The sequence below is a fragment of the Myotis nattereri genome (genome assembly GCF_964212035.1).
Source record: "Myotis nattereri genome assembly, chromosome: 18".
Taxonomy (NCBI): domain Eukaryota; kingdom Metazoa; phylum Chordata; class Mammalia; order Chiroptera; family Vespertilionidae; genus Myotis; species Myotis nattereri.
In genome coordinates, this window is record NC_138093.1 from 26,649,117 (window position 1) to 26,671,326 (window position 22,210).

Below are 22,210 nucleotides of genomic sequence, written 5' to 3' on the forward strand. Positions count from 1 at the left end.
TTCAAAACACTTACCAAAGGTAAACAAAGGGAACTTGATACCAGTAAACCGCATGTCATATTTACCTAAATATGTTAACTGTACTATATATTATAGCCTATGTTTATATATCTTATATTCCTGCCTCGTAACTACACTTCAGTGTATATTTCTAAATATGGGCCCCCCCCATTTAGCTTCTTATATTGAATGCTCGTGGACAGCTTATACTAGCAAAGATGTATATATAAAATAAATGATTTCAGCCTCTATAAATATTTAAACTACTTCCAACTTGATATTACAAATAACATTCTATTGAGTATCTTTGCATGTAGATCTTGGTCTAAATTACTACTTGAGATGTTTTTCGTTTGCGTACTTGTCTGGACACTTCTTTAAATCCTTGGTAATGATCTAAAATAAGTGGGAGAAACAATAGGCTATTACCCAGAACTCTATTCTGAGCTATGATAAATAAACACCAACAACAGACATGAACAGGACAGTAATTCCTAGCACTGTAGGAAGAGAAAGGAAGAGTGGAGTTAGAGGCTAAAGCACTTCTTCATACCTGTTAAATATTCAAGTTCTTGAGATAGTCTCTCATTGGTTCTGATTAAGTCTCTTTTCTCAGCTTCTAATTCTTCCTTTGTTCTTGTAAACTGGCTCTGTCATACAGAGGAGTAAGCATAATACATACATAATTAAATCAAGCTGATCATCAATACAGGAATCTGAATATGAAATTGTCACTTTAGTTCATGTCAGCTGTGCTTTAAAAATGGTTTGTTTTCTTTCTAACTCATATAGCAAAAAGTTTAAAAATTACCTATACTCAACATTTCTGTTCATGCTTTGGATTTTTAAAAATTATTTTTCCTTGGCTCATGAAAAACTCGTGTTGCTATCACTTGAAAGTGTCCTACTTGAATACACTTTCGTAGGGCATTTAATTTACTAATTTTTTGCTGTCACTACATTTACACTTCAGTTGCAATTATCTACACTAATAAAAGAGAAAAATGGTAATTGGCGTACGGCGATACCTTTTTCATTGGCTAATCAGGGCTATATGCAAATTAACTGCCAACTAAGATTGGCAGTTAACTGCCAACAAGATGGCGGCTAATTTGCATATGTAGGCACAATGCAGGGAGGCGAAAGGGAAAGCAGGAAGAAGCCCCCTGCCACTGACAGTGATCGGAAACCCAGGGGGGAGCTAAGAGCTGGGGGGCAGGGCAAAGGCGGCCCTGGGGCCGCCTTTGCCCTGCCCCCCAGGCATGATCAGAGAATCAGGCGCCTTTGCTGCCCTGGCCAGTGATAGCAGGAAGTAGGGGTGGAGCCAGCGATGGGAGCTGGGCACGGCCGAAGCTGGCAGTCCCAGGAGCTAGGGGTCCCTTGCCTGGGCCTAAAGCAGAGTCCACGATCGCAGCGCCCCCCGCTGCCACTGCAGGTCCCCGCTGCCTGGGCCGGACGCCTCGGCCAGAGGCGTTAGGCCTGGGCAGGGGCGGAGCCTGCAACCGCGGGGAGCTGGGGGTCCCCTGCCCAGGCCTGACACCTCTGCCGGAGGCCTCAGGCCTGGTCAAGGGGCCGATCCGGTGATTGGTGACCGGAGGGTGATGAGGGTCAACTCCTCTGGCCGAGGCATCAGGCCTGGGTGGGGGGCGGAGCCGGGGATTGGGGGGATATGATGGTCCCCTTGCCCAGGCCTGAAGCCTGGGTCTGAGGCGTCAGGCTTGGGCGGGGGGTGGAGCAAGCAATCAGAGGGAGATGGGGGTCCCCTGCCCAGGCATGATTCCTAGGCCAGAGGCCTCAGGCCTGGGTGGGGGCCAGAGCCAGTGATCGGGGGGAGATGGGGGTCCCCTGTCCAAGCCTGACACCTCTGGCGGAGGCGTCAGGCCTGGGCAAGGGGCCGATCGGAGGGTGATGGGGGTCAACGCCTGAGGGCTCCCAGTATGTGAGAGGGGGCAGGCTGGGCTGAGGGACACTCTCACCCCCGCCCCCCAGTGCACAAATTTCGTGCACCGGGCCCCTAGTCCTATATAATAAAACCCTAATATGCAAATTGACCGAATGGTGAAGCAACTGGTCACTATGATGTGAACTGATCACCAGGGGGCAGGTGCTCAAAGCAGGAGCTGCCCCCGGTGGTCAGTATACTCCCACAGGGGGAGCACCGCTCAGACAGAAGCTGGGCTCATGGCTAGCCCTCTCCCACCCCCAAGGCAGCGCAAAGGAGCAGCGAGCCCGGCTTCTGGTTGAGCGGTGCTCTGGGGAGCACAGTGGCAGTGGTGGGAGACTCTCCTGCCTCTGCTGCAGGTGAGCAGTAAGGAGCGAGGAGTCCCAGACTGCAAGAGTCCCCGACTGCGAGAGGGATGTCTGACTGCCAGCTCAGACCCGAACCCGGGGTAGGGGTGAGGGAACAGGCCTAAACTGGCAGGCGGACATCCCCTAAGGGGTCCCGAGAGGGCGCAGGCTGGGCTTAAGGACCGCCCCGCCTGTCCCCTCAGTGCATGATTTTCATGCACCAGGCCTCTAGTTTCTCAATAAGAGATCCCTAGAAATGGAGTTATTTAAAAATCTTAATTATTTAGTCATAGTCAAACTGCTTTTGTAGCAAGACAACAGCAATTTATATGCTTTTGAGTCATAAGTAGCAATTCTCCAGCCACCCATGTCAAAGTACAGATTGCTCTTAAAACAAAAAATGAAGAAATTACTGTTAACATGGAAGGTGAAAGATAATTACATTACGGTTTTATCTGCATTTTTCTGATGTGAAGTAGAGCAACATCTCACATTGTCATCATTAACCATTTATGCATCTACCTCTGTTTTGTTTTAAAATTCCTTTGCCCATTTTCCCTTGTAAATTTTTTTGTACCTTTCAAACTCAAATCAAATGCAAATTTTAAAAAAGCAATGAAAAGAGTCTAAAGTTTTATCTGGGCAGGCTCATTTTATTAAATAAATTGGTCAACAATCCTTGTAATCACATTCAGTGTTTTTCATATCACTATCCTAAGTAAATGATTTCTGATGTGGATTCACCCATATCCTCAATAATTGAAATAATGCCTGCACAATAGTAAGCATTATATAATTTCTAAGAGAAAGGAAAGATGAAAGGCAGGTAGATAAGTGGGTGAGAGACTAGATGGACAGATGGACCTATGAACACCTCTCTCTCCTACGTCTAATTCTCTGGCACTTTATATACAATGATAATTTTAAAAATCACAACTTAGGAGCGCTTCAAAGCTAAAAAAGCAAGCATTTTTTTATGTCAAGTACAGTGGGGCCTTGACTTACGAGTGTCCCGACTAACGAGTTTTTCAAGATACGAGCCGTCTCTTGGCCAATTTTTTGCTTTGAGTTGCGAGCTAAAATTTGGGTTATGAGCCAGCTTCAGATACCCCACCGCTAGCTGGCACAGCGAACGTCACAGTGAACGCCACAACATCAGCCCAGCATCACGTGTCGCACTCGTTCACTTTTTGATTTGACATACGAGTAATCTGAGTTACGAGCTCCGTCACGGAATAAATTAAATTCGTAAGTCAAGGCCCCACTGTACTAATATATTCTAATGAGTAAAATGTTCAATCTAGCAATAAAACATATAAAGATCCAATTAAGAAATTTATGTATATGCTTTTGCCAGTAGCTTCTTCTAATAGAACATCTGTTTCATCTTTCCACTGACTAAATAACTAACAGGTCAGAATAGAAAACTTCCTCAAGTATCATGTTTATAATTAGTTTTATTCATAGGAATAACATTTACCTGAATGGAAATGTTGCGATCCTGAGCAAATTCAAGTTCTTTGTTTTTCTCAGTTAGTGCCTTAAGCTGATTGTCTGGATAAAAGGAATTTTATGATCACACACAGGCTTAAAACTTGCAATGAACAGGTTTTATCCAACTGCCACTCATATACACTTCAAAATTAAGAAATTGAGTCTCAGAAAGACCGAGTTATTCATCGCATTTTAAATCATAAATACATCCCAAATTTACTGTATTTCTAGACCAAATTTTAAAATAGGTTATCCTGTCTCCAAAATTCCATGTGATCATTCCAGCCAACCTTTATAGGTAAAAGCATATGTAATTACCAACTTCCTTACTTTTCAATGACATCTTGCAAGTCAAACATAAAAAAAGTGAATTAAATTTACAAATAAGGAAACGGAGCTAAAACATACCAAAAAAGTTAGTAACATTTAACTTCCATAAACTGTATACAGAATAAATCACAATAGACACTGTGATTATAATTCAGCTTATTAATCACTGTAGAGAACCTTTAACATGGAAGAAAGGAAATTATGCTTGATACTCAATTACCAATCCCACAACTTCCACTTATAATGAATGGGCTATCTCTCCTTAATACAGTTTCTCTGCTAAATACATGAAGGTAATTAGGAAAGAATTAACTTTCTAAAATTTTCTTCAATTAAAACATCTATATTATGTGCTAGCAATTTAATGAGCAAATACTTTATTATTATTTCCAGTGTTAAGTTCTATTTAAACAATTGGCTTATTACAAGAAAAAAACCCTACGAAATTAATCTAAATTTTCTATTTTGCTTTAAAGTTACTTACTGCTTTCCAAACTTACACATCCAGTATGATACACTAAAAAAATATAAATGTAATTATACACCTCAAAGGTCTGTTTATCTTTATCCCCATCTTCCCCTCCCTCTCCCTCTTCCAGATCTAACACAAGCAGCTGTAATCAGTCATTTTCCTGAAATTCTTTATCATCACTATTGTACAGACCTTTTTATTATTCCAAGGCAAAACAATGTATAGACAATAAACTGGATCTAGTTACTCAATATGTTCTTGTGCCCTCATTACAAACGTATCCATATCATACCATCATATGTATGTCATGTTGAAAAAATGAGTTGTGCCAAAATTAGCTGAAAAAAAACATGACCCAAATAGCCAAAGGGCATGAAACTGGTTAAGAAAGAAGATTGATGTTTTAACCATTCTCCTTATCATTTGCTTCCTGAGTTCCTAATCAAATTGAAACCCATCTGTATCTAGTAACAAATACTATGCCCCTACTCTACCCAGGTCTTTTCTGACGTTTGCTTTCTTCTACTGTAGACAAAGCAAATACACACCATCTTCCCAATAAATGTCAAGACCTTTAAGATCTTGTGTACTTTCTAGTAGTTAATGTAAAAAAACTAAGAAGGAAATTAGCTACTCTTCTTTCACCTGAACTAGTATTAAGTAGGAAATATCTTGAGATTAATATTTATAAAAATTATAACAGAAAATTAAAACAAATGGAATAGGTTTTAGTTTTTCAACAACATAAAAATAATTAAGCACTCTCTTTACCTTTTCAGTTGCATGATTGCTTTTATTTTTTCAAAGCGCTTTCTAAAATATCACATTTGGTCTGTATCAGGGGTGGGCAAACTTTTTGACTTGAGGGCCACAATGGGTTCTTAAACTGGACTGGAGGGCCGGAACAAAAGCATGGATGGAGTGTTGTGTGAACTAATATAAATTCAAAGTAAACATCATTACATAAAAGGGTACAGTCTTTTTTTTCAATAGTTTTATTCATTTCAAACGGGCTGGATCCGGCCCGTGGGCCGTAGTTTGCCCACGGCTGGTCGTATAGTAAGTAGATCAGCGTGTGGTTCTAGCCATTTTATAAACAATAGTCAGGCACTATTATGAGTTACATATGGCAAAAGAGCATTTTAATAGCACTCAGAATCAAGGCCTCCTGACCACTGACCAGTGGTTCTTAACCTTCCTAATGCCGCGACCCTTTAATACAGTTCCTCATGTTGTGGTGACCCCCAATCATAAAATTATTTTTGTTGCTACTTCATAACTGTAATTTTGCTACTGTTATGAATCATAATGTAAATATCTGATATGCAGGATGTATTTTCAGGGGTGGCGACCCACAGGTTGAGAACCGCTGAAAACCCTATTTTCTTTTATAGTCTTTACCACTGAATGAAAAATAAAAACATTACCATAAATGAAAACAGTATTTTCATATACAGTAAGTAGATGTTTCCAAAGTATACAAAAGTGTCAGAAGATCTCAATACTCCACGAATATGATAAAGATGCAATTAAGCCCTAGCTGGTTTGGCTCAGTGGATAGAGCATCGGCCTGCAGACGGCAGGGTTCCGGGTTTGATTCCAGTCAATGGCACATATCTAGGTTGTGGGTTCGATCCCTAGTAGGGAGCGTGCAGAAGGCAGCCAGTCAATGATTCCCTCTCATCGTTGATGTTTCTATGTCTCCCTCTCCTTTATTCTCTGAAATCGATAAAAATATATTCTTTTTAAGAAGATGTAATACTTACTGAGCTTCTCCAGCTCAAGCCGCAAGCTTTGGCACTCTCGGGTCTCATTCACAAGTCTCTCCTGGCTGTGGGACAGCCTCTTCTCTACCTCAAAGTACTGTTGTTCTACAGAAGAGCAGAGGGGAAAAAAAATAATAAAACACACATGTACCCACAATTTCGATACTGCCACTTATTTTTAATAAGCTTCATTTTTAAAATTTAAGACACAGTATTGGAACTGCACTCCAAGGAAGAAAACTTGAGAAAAAGGTAAATACATGTAGCACTGAAAAGGACTTCAAAAGAAAATAAGACCCGAGGGGGATTTTACAAATTCCTGGTCTATCTATCCCACTTCAAGGCAGGAAACATGTCTTACATCTCAGTGTTTCCCGCACACGTGAGCCAGTCGATATCTTAGCATAAAGCAGCCAAATAAGCTTGATTAAAGGGAGAAAAGAATTATTTACAAAAACGGTTCTGCTTTAAAAAAGGCTTGTGTTAAAACAGCCAAAATATGCCCCCAAGTATAAAAATTACTACACTTAAGTGAAAACAAATGCGCGAACTTATCACGCGAAGGGCTCCGGGTCAGTTCTGTTCAGCACTGCTATCGGGCCCATCAAAGACACTCAATATTTCTGTGTCAATTCATGAACAGAAGGCCGCGGACTACCTTCACCTCTGGGACTCGGGAGATTAATTTTCAACACCTCAATTCTGTTACACACTTTGAAGTAAGAATTTATTCAGAACTTTCAGCCAACGTAGCAAAACCCAGTACACAATCCCCCCAAACAACTGGTGAAGCACAGCGCGGGGCGGGCAGGGTGTGACTAATGGTTCGAGCCCCTGTGGTCGGTCGCTTCGCTCTCACCTGAGGGTCTGCTCCAGGCATCAGTAATAAATAGGTCGCCACATAGTTCCCATTAAACTCCAGCTGTCGGAGGTGAAGTCCGACACGGTAAACGCATCTGCCGCGCGTTCCCTTGGCCGCCGGCGCCACGCCCCGCACCCGCGCATCCTGGTGCGCACCCAGTTCCCACGGACCAGCGCCGCTCACACTCGCAACCAGCGCAGAGAAGGCCCCTTAGAGCCTGATGATTAGAGTCTGATGATTGGAGTCTGATGATTGGAGCCTGATGATTGGAGCCTAATGATTAGACCAACCGAACGCAGGTGAGCCGGCAACACGGCGGACACCACCACGGTTTTCCGGGCAACTGACGCGCGGGGCGCTCTAGGCTTAGACTGAGGCTGCAGGCTCAGCGCGGGGTAAACAGACCCCAGGTCGCCGCAAGTTCGTGTCCTGTGGGACTAGCCTCGGTACGAAGGAAACGGGCCTGGCTGGGGACTCAGATTTACAAAAAGAAACGAACGAACAAAAAGGCTCCTGCGTATCCAACTGAGAGAGGGGCCCGCGAGACCGAGGAAGCGAGGCTACCAGGGCGGTCGCAGCCGGAGCGAGGGCTCGAAAGCGGGAAAGCCCGGCCACCGCGCCGGGGTCGGGCCCACCCCCCTGAGCGCGGGAAGGGCGTCACTTACCGCTCTCCACCTTAAATTTCTCGTGCCGCCCCTTCAGGCCGTCGATCTCGGACTGCTGGTCGGCCAGGAACTTTTCGAGTTTGTTCTGCACGGACTTCGGCAGCTTGTTCAGCTCCGTGCGCTCCAGGACCTGCTGCAACACCGCCGCCATGTCGGCCAGGCCGGGGGCCGCCGCGGCAGCGGCCGACGGACCAGACGCGGAGAAGAAAGGCGAAGACCAGGAGGACCCAGAAGCCTGCGCGGCCACCTCTGCCGCCGCCTCGCTCGGGGGCTCGCGCGCGCCGGCCCGCCGGAGATTCCCGCGGCGGGACCCTGGGAAATGAAATCTTGTGTTAGCGGCGGCGCCACCGCGCCACAGCGCCCGCGTCCGAATGCGCGCGCAGCAGCGGGCAGCGGTGCATCCTGGGAACAGGAGTTCAGAGGCGGCCTCTGACCCGGACCTGCACTCCGACTTCCCTTTTTCACCAGTGTTAAGCCCCGCAGGATTCTGGGAAATGTATTTTTTCCCCCCTCAAATGCCTCACGGAGCCCAATTACGCAACGTCGGGTCAGCTTCCCCCTTTCTTCCCGCCCCCCGGCTCTCCTCAGCAGGCCGCGTGGCCACTGTCCGCGAGGTGGCGCCACATGGTGCTAATTAACCCACGCCCCTCCCTAAAAAGCAGCGCAAGCTTACCATCAAAGCTTCGGGAGGCCATGGCTAGTCCTCTTTGGCGGCTCCTAGACACCGAGCCGCTAGAGGGCATCGGTCCCGGCAGGGCCGGATGGCAAACGCCGCGGTGCCTGGTGCCCGGAAGGGGGCGGGGTGGCCCGCAGGCGCTTTGGCAGAGGAACTGCGGAGAAGGCAGGGGGCCGTTGCGTCATCAGTCTGCGCCACCCGACGCCCGAGACCCGGGGTGGGAGTGGGAAGTAAGGGGTGGGGCGTCCGTCGCCTTCTGATGAATTACTGCCTAAGGCCCAAGGGAAATCGGTTCCCTGGAGGCTGGTACCTGGACCACGAGCTCCTGGGACTGACTGGCAGGTAAGTTGCCTGCCACGCGGACCGGTGGTTCAGCCTGAGGGTGTAATTCGTGCGTGCGAAGGCGTGTGTGTGTGTGTGTGTGTGTGTGTGTGTGTGCGCGCGCACGGGGACACACAGCTTCCTTTTTTAAGGAGGAAACAGACCGTAGGACACGTATGGACAGACACTACGGCACAGCACACGAATCCAGCTGTGACGGACTCACCTTATTTGAAAGAGCTATTTAGGTGCCGCGCGTGGGAGTGAGTGTGTGCATGTGTGAGTGTGTGAGCGTGTTGGGGTGGGGCACAGTGAGCCGCCCGGAATTTCGGGAGCCCGGTTCATCGTCCCGGACGAAGCTTGTCTTTTCCAAAGGACGCGCGGAGCAGTTGTGAGTGTAACCTCTGTTTTGCGCGCTAAGGTAACGTTGCAGAAAAAGTGACCTTAACATTTATATATTTTTTTTAAATGGAAAAAAAAACTGTCGTAACAGACGTTTCTAAACACGATTCTTATAAAGCACTCCTCACTCTGCCACCTGGAGAGAACCGCTGGTTTCCAGATGTGACCCCGGCCTCCGAGCCGAGTCTCCGGATGACGTCATGTTGGATGGCTCCTAAAATGACTTGTTCAGGTCTTCGCTGAGAACAAAGCGTTGCTAGTGCCGTTCACCCTGCAGGTTTCCACAGTAGGAGGCCTTTTCCGACTATCAGGAAGGCGTTTGAGGTGGATTTTTTTTTTAAGTCTCTGAGATAGTTCATGTAAATCACTTGAAGGTTGCAGGCGTGTGCCGTACTGTACTTTGCCCTAGGTACACAGGAGCATCGCATTGCTCCCTACCCTGTGGGAAGTGCAGGTGTTTTGTGCATGAACTCCCAGGATCCCGAGTTCCGATGGGTTTTTCAGAGCCGCTGGGATCCCGCTAGGATTTATTTTGTAGACTCCGGTCATCAGAGCGCAGGGCGGGAGGGCTGTCTCAAGGCACAGTGTTTGGACACCTTGGAAAGCTCCTCTGCTGGCGCTCAGCATTTCAGGTAAAATTGAACTGTGTAGGCCTTTTCAGGAGTGTCCTTTGTAAAGTGTCCTTGGCCACATTTCAAAGTTTTAAAGGAGCACTACAGAAACAAACAAAAACATCTTAACATTCAACCAGATTTTACCACCCGATACATTTTCATCTTCCTGTTGTGTTGCATTCGGTTTCTTACACATTAACATGGCTGATAGGTGTCACCTTGGGAGAAATCAGGTTAGACAGTTACATACCATAACTTTGGAGTCACTGTCACTGCTGTTTCTTGCAAGAATTAGGAATTATTAGGCCAGAAGGAAAGGAGCGGAATAGCGTGATGAAGCGGAGGAAAGTTTAAAAACACAGAAATGCATACTTTACGGCACTATGAAAGTCGAAAGCCCTTCCCTTTATGGAGGCATTAATGATTTAGACAGGCAGTTCTAGACTTAATCTAAACAAACATTGTGTGCAAACAGTTGTGAGAAAAGAGGTCGGAAGAAATTTAATGCATTTCGAGACAAAACTGAGCAGGCTCCTGGAAAAACAGCAGCAACGACAACAAAAACAGCATCCACCAGGCCATGTCCAAGCGGAACCAATCCTCTGGGCTTTTGTTTTAGGGAATGCAAAATCACTGTGACCGTTTGCTGGTGTCAGATACGCCACCCCAGCGCATCTCTAGCTGCCTCAGCTTTGTTGTGCGGACTCAGAGTGAAATTTTTTTATAAAGCTCACATGACTATTATCTCTGTTCAATATGCTGCAATTGTGTACCTGCAGTCTTTTATATCTGTTTTATAACATGTTGGAATATCATCTCTTTACATTTTTAGGTCTCCCACACCGAATGTGAACTCTTTGAGATCATCGTTCGTTATTGCCTACTCTTTTAGTTGGCATCTTTGTTTTTTAGCTACAGAAAATCAAATCAAAGGAGCACAGGGCAGTAAGAGGAATATACTGGTTCTCGTCCGCAGTCGGGAGTTACCCTTGATCATGGTTTAGAAGAGAAACTGAGTTTGATTCCTCATTATGAGCATGGTATTTAAGGGCATGGACTCTAGAACCAGACTGAGTTTACATCGTACCTTTGTCACTTACCAGCTTTGTCACTTGGGCAGGTTACATTACCTTTCTTTGTTTTAGTAGAAGCTCTACAAATGTTATTGCATTGCTATTTACTTCAGTAGCTCTTGTACTATGAGTTACTCAAGAGCAGACATCAAGTACTACCTTCATACCATCTCCCCTGCCACAACTTCTAGCATGTAGTAGTAGTTCTTCACAGTATGCTTGGGTTCTCTCTACCTCCCAGTGAGCAAATCAAATATTATCATCCTTGTCCTGGCCATGTGGCTCAGTTGGAACATCATCCCGTACCCCGAAAAGGTTGCCAGTTCGATTCCCAATCAGGGTACATACCTATGTTGCAGGTTCGATCCCTGGTTGGGGCACTCATGGGAGACTACCAGTCAATGTTTTTCTCCCACATCGATGTTTCTCTCTCCCTCGCTCTCTCTCAAAATCAATAAAAACATATCCTCACGCGAGGATTAAAAAAATTTATCTTTTCTGTTTGAGAAATGCATACTGAAGCTTAGCAATAGATTACTTAACGCAGCTAAGGAGTAGTACATCTGAAATAAAAATTTAGGTGTGTTGACTACTAATTTAATGTCCTTTCCCTTATCGCAAATGTGGCATTAAGTTTCTCATATCAACTCTGGTCGGTTAGTTGTTTACTGCAGCACTGTGTAGAGAATTTTGAAGCTACATTTGAACTTTGCAAGTAAGAATATCCTATTTAATAAGCAATCACTGCAAAGCAGAGGGTAGCATTGAGATAGTACCACTTCTCTCTCTACTTGCCCCCATGTGGAAAATGTTGCAGGTTATATTTTCCCTCCTAGTAATACTATATTTTCTTTCTTGTAATTTAGGAGATTGAATTAGTTCTCAATAATGGGAAGAACCTACATTGTAGAAGAGACTATTGGCCAGTATCTCTCAAACCTCAATCTCCAAGGAAAGTCTTTTGTCTCAGGTCTGCTAATAGGACAGGTATGTATCTTTTACTGCGTATTTATTGACAGAACAAATTACCTGTTTATTTAAAGTTGAACCATGCTATTTATCAATAAACTCAAGGTTAGGGGATGGAGGGATGGAATGTAGAAGTAAATTTAAAATGGGTTTTTGAGGAAAAATGTGGAGCAGTAAGACAAACCTAGTCCAGGTGTACTCAAGTCAGAACACATTCCCATTTGACAAGGTAAAAATAATTTATAATGTGGAAACCTCAAAATTAGAATTTTTACTGATCACATTATCTGTATGTTTGTGTGTGTTTCCAAAGTGTTTTGTACTTCCTTCTAATCTTTATTAATTCTTGGTGGTTCAGTTCTTTATAGAAGTAGCTTTTGACAGTTTTATTCCCATTGTAATTTGTCTTATCTCGTCTTATAGCAACAGTCATCTTATATTTTGTAATAATACTTATCATATTGATTTTTTTTTAATTCAGTGGAAGAGGTGGGAGAAATTTGAAAATTATGCACATTCTATTTCCCCCATAAAGTTAAGCCTTTAAAAGTCAGCACAAAATGGAATAGAGATTTGGACAGTTACTTGAGAAAGCATAAGCACCAAAGACTGTGTTGCTAAGCAAGGAGGACTCAATCGCAATACAAAGCAGCTGCAGCAACAACAAAAGAGAGTTACATAGACAAACTGCCTGCATCCATCTAAACACTGTTGCGGGGAAAGTGCACTGTGGCCCAAGGGCTTGAGTTTGAGGCCTGTTAGCAAATGAAGCTCTGTTGTCCAGAGCTCTAGTTCTGGGTATTTTATCATGATGCCTCGGCTTAGAGTATTCAAACTACAGAACGAACTTTCCTTGTTCTGATGCTATCCATATTCCCATGACTCCCCCGGCAACACCTTCATGGTCACAAACCTGATTCTTAACTTGTAATCAGAGGGCAGACCCTGCACTGTTCACCCAGTAGTCCCATCCCGAGAGGCCGCTCATGAGATGGCCAGCCTGCCTCTCTTGGCAATACAATCTGAACTTCGTTTTTATTCCAGATACTCAGTATTTAATATAGTTTTCCTTTTGCTAGGAACTTTTTATTTAAGGTTCTTTACTTCCCATTATTATTATTTTTTTTAATTTAAGGGAAGAAGAGTTTTAGAGAAAGATGGGTTCAATGAAACAAAAGTTCAGTGAGAAATACCCTCTTCCAAACTTTCCTTAATGCACACAGACGGTTTCTCACAAATGCGTCTCCCAATTTAGGGTGTTCCTTCTGGTGTTGCTTCATGCTGCCTTTTCATTCCTTCTGCTCTTCTACAGGTTCCTTCTTCCTCTTTATGCCAGGGTTCATCATTTTTCTCTTCTTCCCCTCAAGCTTATCTGTTTCCTACTTCTAGGGTCATCTTTCCAAAGTCATAGATTTTATGAGAAGGAAAAGCTTTCTTAATCAGCACCTACCTTTTCCTGTGTACATTTGAATGTAACTCTCTGGAAATAACTTTTATAGAAATAAGTTCTCTGTCTTTCTTTTCTAGTCCAAGATGATACTAATGATGGGAATTTCAGGTCATGTCTGAGGATGACAACATACTAACTTGTGTTATCAGCCTTATTTTCATTCTTTCTTTATAGGAACCTTCCACTGTAATAACACTAGGCTATTAAATGTCCCTAAATTTATATTTGGGTTTCCAAGCTTTGATTACCATTTAACTGCTATTAAACTGAGGAACATAAATTTGATAGCACTTCACTTATGTGTCCCTTTGTTTTTCTGTGGACACATATATGCAGGTTTCCCACTATTGTCATTTTTTGTTCGTTTGTTTTTCTTTTTGTTTTTTAGTTTCTGTTGATATTTGTCATTTCAATGAAAGTAAGATGCATAAGGTCATTTGTTGCTTTATTTCACTGAACCACCAATGTGTTCAAATAATATAGGAAATAAATATAGTAACTAGAAAATTGACCAAGCATATTTATTTTCTTTTGATTTAAATGCAGTTCATTTACTCATCCAGTAAGCCATTTTTAGTGACCACTATGTGATTCACATTTGGATGTCCAAATAAAGAAGAGGCTGATATTAAATATATTAAAAGATGACATGTGAGGGAAGTGTTGTAATCATATTTATGAAAATTGATTTCTGTATAGATTCCATTATTTTATAGACATTAACAACTTAAGCTGTTACAAATATTACTTTTTTTGTACGTCATAAGAGCTTTGCATTCCTCAGTGAGATATCACTCTAATAAGTTTTTCTAATTTGTTTTTAAGTGTTCTTCACAAAAGGATTATGTGATTCTTGCCACTAGAACACCACCGAAAGAGGAAAACAATGAGAACCTCAAACATCCCAAAGATAAGGTGGACAACTTGGATGAAGAATGGGCCACAGAACATGCTAACCAGGTCACCATAGTTTTCTCCTTATAGAGTTAAGTTTGTGTTCATTGACTGACACAATAAAAGCACTTTATCCTCAGATACCAGAGTAGGATTTCAGAGTACTCGTTCTTAAGTTTTCATAACTTGCATTTTCTTACTTGAAGTTAAGTAACCTACCCAAGATTACAGAATTAGTAGTGGAACTGGGATTTGAACCCAGGCAGTCTGACTTTTTGATCTTATATGCTATGCTTTTCCATTGTTAATTTTTATCTGTTGTGTTTTTTAACTTATCTCCTACTATGGTCATTTAGCTTATTTTCAGTTTTTCTTTAAATATAACTTTAAAATAATACTAGTTATTGATAATACAGTTTCTGGTCAGATTGTTTTAAAGATTTAATCTAGTCACTGAGGCAATCAAATGATGATTAAATTTTTTAAAAATCCTCAGAATTTATGCTTTAACCAAAGCAAAAGTCATTGCACAAACCAGTTATAAGAGAAATGAGATAAAAATAGAAAAATGTTACAGAAATATAGAGGGGGAATAACTAAATACTATCTGCCAATGGATGGATTCAGACAGTTTGATAGAAGGCTCTGAACTCGAAAAATGAATAGGACTTTGCCAGTAGAAGTAAAGGAACAAATTCAGTGTCCAAAGGAAGGTATGTATGAATGACCTGAAGGCATTAAAGTTAAATGTATGTTAGGAAAATAGCAAGCAATTGGTTATAATTGAAATACGGGATATATAAAAGAATACAGTTATACATACATAAGACTGTAAGGGGCCAGTTATGGATGGCTTTGGAGTCCCATCCTAAGAAGTGAGGAGTTTGTTTGGTAGACAGTAGCTCTGTGGTAAAGTTTCAGAGCTCCCTAGTTTGAGAAGGAGGTAATATGATCTGCCAGTAATTTAGAAATTAATTTTAACCCTTTGTATGCCATAAGCGTCTATAGGCAGTTTTAAAAATCATTTTTTGTGAGAATTTTCAACTGAAAATATTCAAGAATACCCGAATTGTGAGTAATACATTCATTTTTATAATATTCATTGCAAAGTGTTTATTTATGTAGCTAATATATATGTGTGTATATACTTAGATGCATAAGTATATGTGTATATACACATACAGAAACATAAAAATTTATGTAGCAAAATATATTCAATTTTTTGTGCCTCTAGAAAGAAATGGTTAATTTTATGTTACTGTTTTGAAAAGGTATGCAGTTGCCCATGCTAAATACGAAAACTTCATTCTTTGTATTGTCAGCTTGTGTTACTATAATAAATAGAATTGATGAAGCCAGTGGGAGCCACCAGCAGTGGCTATACCAACCTATTAGGGATTATATTATAGTATCTAATTTCTGAAGACTTAACTTTGTGATCAATTTTTTCATATATTAACTAAACGAAAGATAACCTAACTGAGTCTAGATGGTAGAAAGATGTCCATGTGACATTAAAAAGTAGCCACAGTTGTGTGAAGGGAAATAATAGATATTACAGAAGACAAACTGGTAGTATGTGTCACACACTTTAAAAATATGCATAACTTCTTAAACTAGTAACTAGTAACTGATTTTCAAGTCAGACACCCTCTGATCAAATTCCAGGTTCTAGTATTCTGCTAACTATAGGGATACAGTGATAGTTGAGAATTATTTCTTCCCTTAAGGACCTCCCAGAGGGTCCCCAAAAATATAAGAAAAAGTCAGCTCTCAGCCTGAGTAAAGGTATAGAGTTAGAAAACCTAGGCATATGTATGGAGAATAGTGAGAAGTTTTGACTGGCATTTTGATATTTCAGAGTAAGTAGTGTCAAATGAAGGATATCCTATTATCCAGATTTTAGTCTGAAATAGCAGTCTAAGGAAAAATTGATACTTTATTTAGCTGATAGCGGAAGCCATTGAAAAAAAATCTTACAAGATATTTCAGTCTCTGATTTCATGAGAAAGGGGTTGGTTTATTTTTGTAGCTAATGGGTTTCATTATTTAATGGTTTTACTTACAAGGTTATTTTAGAGTTAAATTCAGGATACTCTAGGAAGATTGTGTTCATAATGACACCCATTGTCTTGGTTATCATCCATTTCTCAGTATTTTAACCCGTTTCTCAAAGCTCCTACCTCAATGCTGTTCATATAGTTGATACTCAGTAGGGATTTGCTGATTTAATATTTAGCTTCTCAGACACAAAGGATTGCATATAATGCCAAATGTTTATGTTAGCTAATACTATATTTCTATTTTAGGTATCCAGAATGCTACCTGGGGGACTTTTAGTTCTTGGAGTATTTATTATTACAACATTAGAAATGGGAAATGATTTTCAAAATACCCTGCGCAGAGTAAGTATGAAATATAAAAATTCTTAATATGATCAAGTTACATCTTATTTTAATGGATGCTATTTGTATATATGTATACCTTTGTATACATATTTGAATTTCTGTCTCATAATTCTTTATACTGAGACTAGAGGCTTAATGCACAAAATTCATGCAAGAGTAGGCCTTCCTTCCCCCGGCTGCTGGCACCGGCTTTGCTCTGCCACCTGGGACCCGGGCTTCCCTCTGGCCGCCAGCAGGCACCCGGGACCCGTGCCCCAGCTTCCTCCGGAAGGTCGTCTGGAAGGACATCCCATCCGGAAGGATTTCTGGTCTAATTTGCATATTATGCTTTTATTATAGATTATGTTGACATAGCTTTCCCACCCAATTGCTTGGTATCTTGTGTGTAATGCCAATATTTATATTTTTAATCAAAGCTACAGATGTTAAAATAGTCTTCATTTAAAGGTTTTTTACTTTTATGAAACAAGTTATAATGATTTAACTGTTTTTGTCATACAATAGCAATATTCTGCTAGACCTTTCATTTAGTTCCAAGTGATTGCTATAATGTGAAATTAATAGGCTTTGTGATTCTTCTGTTCAATTCTCTCAATATCCTGAGAGTAAAACATAAAGTCATCACAATAATAAGATATTTATTCTTTATTCCTGGACTGAGTATTATGAATCCCCTGTTTTTCATTTTATTCCCACATCAGTGAATTGGGTATTAATGTCTACATGTAAATATGAAGGTTCACAAGCTGTTTCCCCTGACAACCTAAAGTAAACTCTACAGCCAGCTTTCATCTCTTTAAGAAGTTATTTTCCACCCTGGTCAGTTTGGCTCAGTGTATAGAGCATCGGCCTGTGGACTGAAGGGTCCTGGGCTCGATTCCGGACAAGGGCACATGCCAGGCTCGATCCCCAGCGGGGTTGTGCAGGAGGCAGCCAGTCAATCATTCTCTCTCATCATGGATGTTTCCGTCTCTCTCTCCCTCTCCCTTCCTCTCTGAAATCAATAAAAATATATTTTTAAATAAATAAATTTTTAAAAAGTTATTTCCTCCACCAAGAGAGAAGCAGACCTCATAATCTTAAAGAGTGCAAAAGCCCACAGAAAATCCCCCAAACTTTTTCTAGTAAAAAAGTGCAACTAAGAATTCCAGATGCTACCAGTTTAATAACCTTAACTATCAAATGTCCACTGTCAAACTTTTGATATTTGTACCTAAGGGAGTAAGGGAAGACAATGGAGATTTTTCCCTTCCCTGGGAAGTTATTCAACCTTCTGCTATTTTTCCCATCTTCTATATATATATATATATGGCTAGTATGCAGAGTGTCCCCATGGGAGTTTGACCACGAGACCAGGAGTTCTATCACTTGTTATGACGTGCGCTGACCTCCAGGGGGCGGCCCTGGCCAGCACCTGGGGAAGGGAGGCCCTGGCCAGCAGTTGGAAGGCCTTGATCACTGGCCAGGCCTAGGGCCCTTCCCATGCACGAATTTCATGCACTGGGCCTCTAGTTTCTAATAAATGTATATTACAGTTGGTCTTAATGGCATTTTGGAATATGATCAAAACCTTTATGTTTTAATAACATAAAGGTTGTGCATCCTTTTGTGGTTGGTGCTGGATTGAATGGGGGTGAATGTGGACTTAGTGCTAGAGAAATATAGTCAGATCTTCTTTCCTGTTGCTTTTATATCTCTGTTCCTAAGAATCATATGAAACTTTAGAAATGCTGTATTTCAGAAATTATTGAGTTTGAATTATCTAACTTTGTTTCCATTGGCCAGCATTGAGGAACACTATAAGAAAGAACATTATAAAACTTGCCAGTGTCTTTCATAAGATCATTATTAAGAACTTTGTTCATTATATCACATTATATTGTCTTTGAAGAAATTTCTTTTGATATCGTTATGAAGAAACTTGTGCCTCTTCTGATCAATTGTTTTCAGCTTTATGGACCATGTGAAGTAGGTAACAAATTAGGTTTCTTTGTGCACATTATTGTTAGAAAGCTTAGAGCCAAATTTATAACTCCTCTCCATATATCAAGTATGCCCTTCCATAATTCTTATTTCTGGTATAAATATATGTCACTATTTCTATTTTTTTTCACTTTTAATTTATTTTGCTACTATATTGTATGTGTCCTTATATATTGCCTTAGATTTTTTGTTACATTTAAATAAGAAATGCCAAATGGGTGACATGCTCCATTTTTATAGTTTAAAAATTACTTGTCCTTTCTCACTCTTATTATAATAAAGTCTTTATTCTATATTTCACTTAAATGTTTGCCCAAAATTAATTTTTATGTCCAGTTGATTCTTAATGGTGATGGATTATATTTTTCTATTTAAAAAACCAATTGTGTAAATGGAACTCAAATGGTTAGTAATCAGTTTCACTCTTTCTTTTGAAGAAAAGACAATTTAATTATAGAATCATGAAATTTTAAATAGATGGGATCTTAGGGACATTATAATTGTATGTTTTTCTGCATTCACTTTTCTTCTTTCACTTTGCATTCAATTGGTGTGTGTTTTCCTCTATTTCAGCTAGTATTTGCTGTGGAAAAATCTATGAATAAAAAGAGACTGTGGAATTTCACAGAGGAGGAAGTCTCAGATCGAGTGACACTTCATATTTGCTCTTCTACAAAAAAGTATCTTTTATTTAGGTGTTTATGTTTTAAATTTATATAATACCAAAATAATGTTCCTATAAGTTTTCCCTCCAAACATTTATTTAAATCATTATTTAAAAAATAAGCTTAGTTTTTAAGTTTTTCTGTAAATAATACATACTTAGCACAATAACAACTACTACTGCTACTACTACTACTAATATAGTCATGCTTTAAGGTTGCAAAGAGTTTGACAGAGGTGTCAAGGACTAGGGGATGAGAACTGTTTACCAGCACAATAGGTCTCCTATAGAGAGGTAGATACCCCAGCTGACAGCTTAGGCAAAGTAATGCTTTATTATGTTAAATTTTTACCTCCAATTGCTATTGGTAAAATGTTCAATTCAAAGCACAGGTGCACTGAACTGGACAGTTAGGGTATCTAAGAAATTTTTAAGACTTTAGCCAAGATCAAATGGCACTAAAAGCCCGTTATAGGGACCCCTTTCCTATACATCTTGCCAGGGCAACAATGCCTCCCAAGCGACAGCCTTAGGAAGAGAGTGAAGCAATGCAAGGGCCTAATGAATCAGGATTTGGAAAAGACAAAATTCAAACAGTGATCGCTCCTGCAGAAGCTGGGCTTTAAACTCCTTTGTATATTTAACTAGAAAGTTTCATGTACAGGCCCCTTGACCCAATAAAGATTCTCAGGCTTGACTCCATCCAAAACAGCACACCTATTTGTTATACAGGGTGTGTATTTGAGCAAGTGCTTTCTATTCATTATGATTAGCAGGATTTATAAGCCCTAAGAACTAGTTTAAAGCACCACAACTATAGTCAGAGCAATTTATATGTATATATATTTGTATAATTACATACATATGTGTATATATCTTTTAAGTGTGTAAAATGGTATAATTTTGTAAAAACTGTTGGATGCTTATAGTTATTTTATTTTTTGATGATTTATTTTCTTTTGATTATCAAGAATTATTTTTGGGGTCATTTTTATCCTTAATTAGTAAAGAATACTTTGTCGAACTTATGATATCCATGATCCAAAGGTAAGAAAAATTGCTTTTTAAAGATTTTTCTGTGTTGCAAACTATTTTTAAAACAAAATTCAATTCTTTATTTAGTTTTAAAAAATTTCAATGCTGTTCCCTCCTATTGATGTCCACAACCACCTATAGTTTTTTATTTTGAAATATTTCATTACAGCCAAGGAAAATTTATGTTTTGTTTTTTTTTAGTTGTTAACATATGTTTATTAAACTCTCCCTGCCTTGTTTATGTGTTTAGTATATATTTGAGAGGCTAGCAATAAAAGTATGTGGGCTTTTGGTAGCTATAGTGCCTAGTAAGCAAGCTATTTGCACTCAGCAGAATCCAAACTAACATTTACTAAGGTGTTTAAAAACAATGTGAAAAAGTAACTTTTTAGAATTCTGTTAGAGTGGATGGGACAGAATGGAGAACATCTGGCACCTGAAAGCCACTCAGTGGCTATTTGCTTCACATCAGAAGCTTCAGAATTAATATTGTTGAAGCTATAGATGAGAGCTAGAGGACCAGAGGACTCCTCAGAATTCTAAACATGGACCATCTGGTCTTTTCCAGCCAACCGCTGGAGGGGGAGTCACCAAGTTCAGTATTCTGAAGATTACTAAAATGAAATGCATGCTTTGTTTTTATTTAGTTGTAACCTATTTCCCTTTGATGAAAGAATTTGGCTAAATGTCTTAGCTATCAGGTTGTTCAAGTTATTGGGTTTTACATATGATGACCTAAAGCACATATTTTATGTTTTTACCCCTCTCTCACTAAAGAGTTCAGCAAAACCAGCAGATTGGAAGTATCAAAATGGACTATCAACTTCATGGCTTTCTTTAGAGTGTACAGTTCATATTAATATTCACATCCCACTGTCTACTACTTCTGTCAGCTATCCTCTGGAGAAAAATACAAAGGTATCAGGGTTAAATGAATTTTCTGTAGTGATTGCTGAATAGATAATTTGCTTTTATTCTGGTTGTCTACCGTTCATTTTATAATCCTCAAAAATTGCATCCTAATTGTAATGATATTGTTAGAGGTAACTAATTTAATACCCCAGATTACAAATTTAGAGGGGGGACAATGTCGTAATACTAACATATTTAGCATAATAGGTGCTCCATAAATATTTGTTAATTAACATAATTACGTACATTGTAAAATATAGTTATGTAAGAAGGTATACTGTTTGGTCTTTTTGCTTTTGCATGATCTTTAGTTTTGTTTTCTCTTTTTTAGTCCTTTTTAAGAATTTTTGTATCATTCTTTTGTTTATGTCTCATTTCTCTTCTGTTGAAGGAGGCAAATACTGCTTTATATATTTGAGGCTTTTTCTCTTCTCACATTTTAAAAAGATAATGGGAATTATTGAACTTATTTAACTATGGTCATGTAGTTATTCAACCTTCTAAGTCAGTGATGTAAATGGTAGTTTGAGATAAAGATTAGAAAAACTATTATTAAATACTAGAGGCTTGGTGCAAAAATTCGTGCATGGGTGGGGGGCCCCTCGGGGTGGCTTGTGGGGATTGGGCCAAAACCCACAGTCCAAAGCTGCCTGCAGCTCACTCCCGCTCATCCTGGCTCCACTGCGCCAGCGGCGGGGCTTGCGCCCAATCAGTCCCGATCTGGAGAGGCTCACGCGGCCACAGCAGCGCTTGTCAGCCATGAGCCCTGTGTTGGGCGCCCTCCTGAGGAGAGTGGCCTGCAGGATTGGGCTGAAACTGGCTCTCCGACATCCCCCGAGGGGTCCCAGATTGCGAGAGGGCGCAGGCCAGGGCGAGGGACCCCACCAGTGCACGATTGGGGCGAGGGAGGGATCGCAGGAGGGCTCCAGGG

The 22,210-nt window shown here is 40.6% G+C and overlaps 2 protein-coding genes across 3 annotated transcripts in view; one reads left to right on the forward strand and one right to left on the reverse strand.

Moving 5' to 3' along the window:
* The window catches only part of TPR (translocated promoter region, nuclear basket protein), a 67,611-nt gene extending 58,928 nt beyond the window's left edge, over nt 1–8,683 (reverse strand). For both annotated transcript variants that reach the window (XM_081112666.1, XM_081112665.1), the window contains exons 1-5: nt 8,552–8,683; nt 7,879–8,190; nt 6,352–6,456; nt 3,770–3,843; nt 554–650 (exon numbers count right to left, since the gene is read on the reverse strand). In XM_081112666.1, the coding sequence (XP_080968792.1) occupies nt 554–650; nt 3,770–3,843; nt 6,352–6,456; nt 7,879–8,190; nt 8,552–8,621 (658 nt within the window). In that variant the 5' untranslated portion in view covers nt 8,622–8,683. The remainder of the gene's footprint in view (nt 1–553; nt 651–3,769; nt 3,844–6,351; nt 6,457–7,878; nt 8,191–8,551) is intronic.
* A 64-nt stretch (nt 8,684–8,747) lies between these two features.
* Nucleotides 8,748–22,210, forward strand: part of ODR4 (odr-4 GPCR localization factor homolog) — a 28,676-nt gene continuing 15,213 nt past the window's right edge. Inside the window, exons 1-7 of the mRNA XM_081111878.1 lie at nt 8,748–8,896; nt 11,831–11,951; nt 14,209–14,343; nt 16,587–16,682; nt 19,242–19,348; nt 20,343–20,379; nt 21,145–21,285. Coding sequence (XP_080968004.1) covers nt 11,853–11,951; nt 14,209–14,343; nt 16,587–16,682; nt 19,242–19,348; nt 20,343–20,379; nt 21,145–21,285 — 615 coding nt within the window. The 5' untranslated portion in view covers nt 8,748–8,896; nt 11,831–11,852. The remainder of the gene's footprint in view (nt 8,897–11,830; nt 11,952–14,208; nt 14,344–16,586; nt 16,683–19,241; nt 19,349–20,342; nt 20,380–21,144; nt 21,286–22,210) is intronic.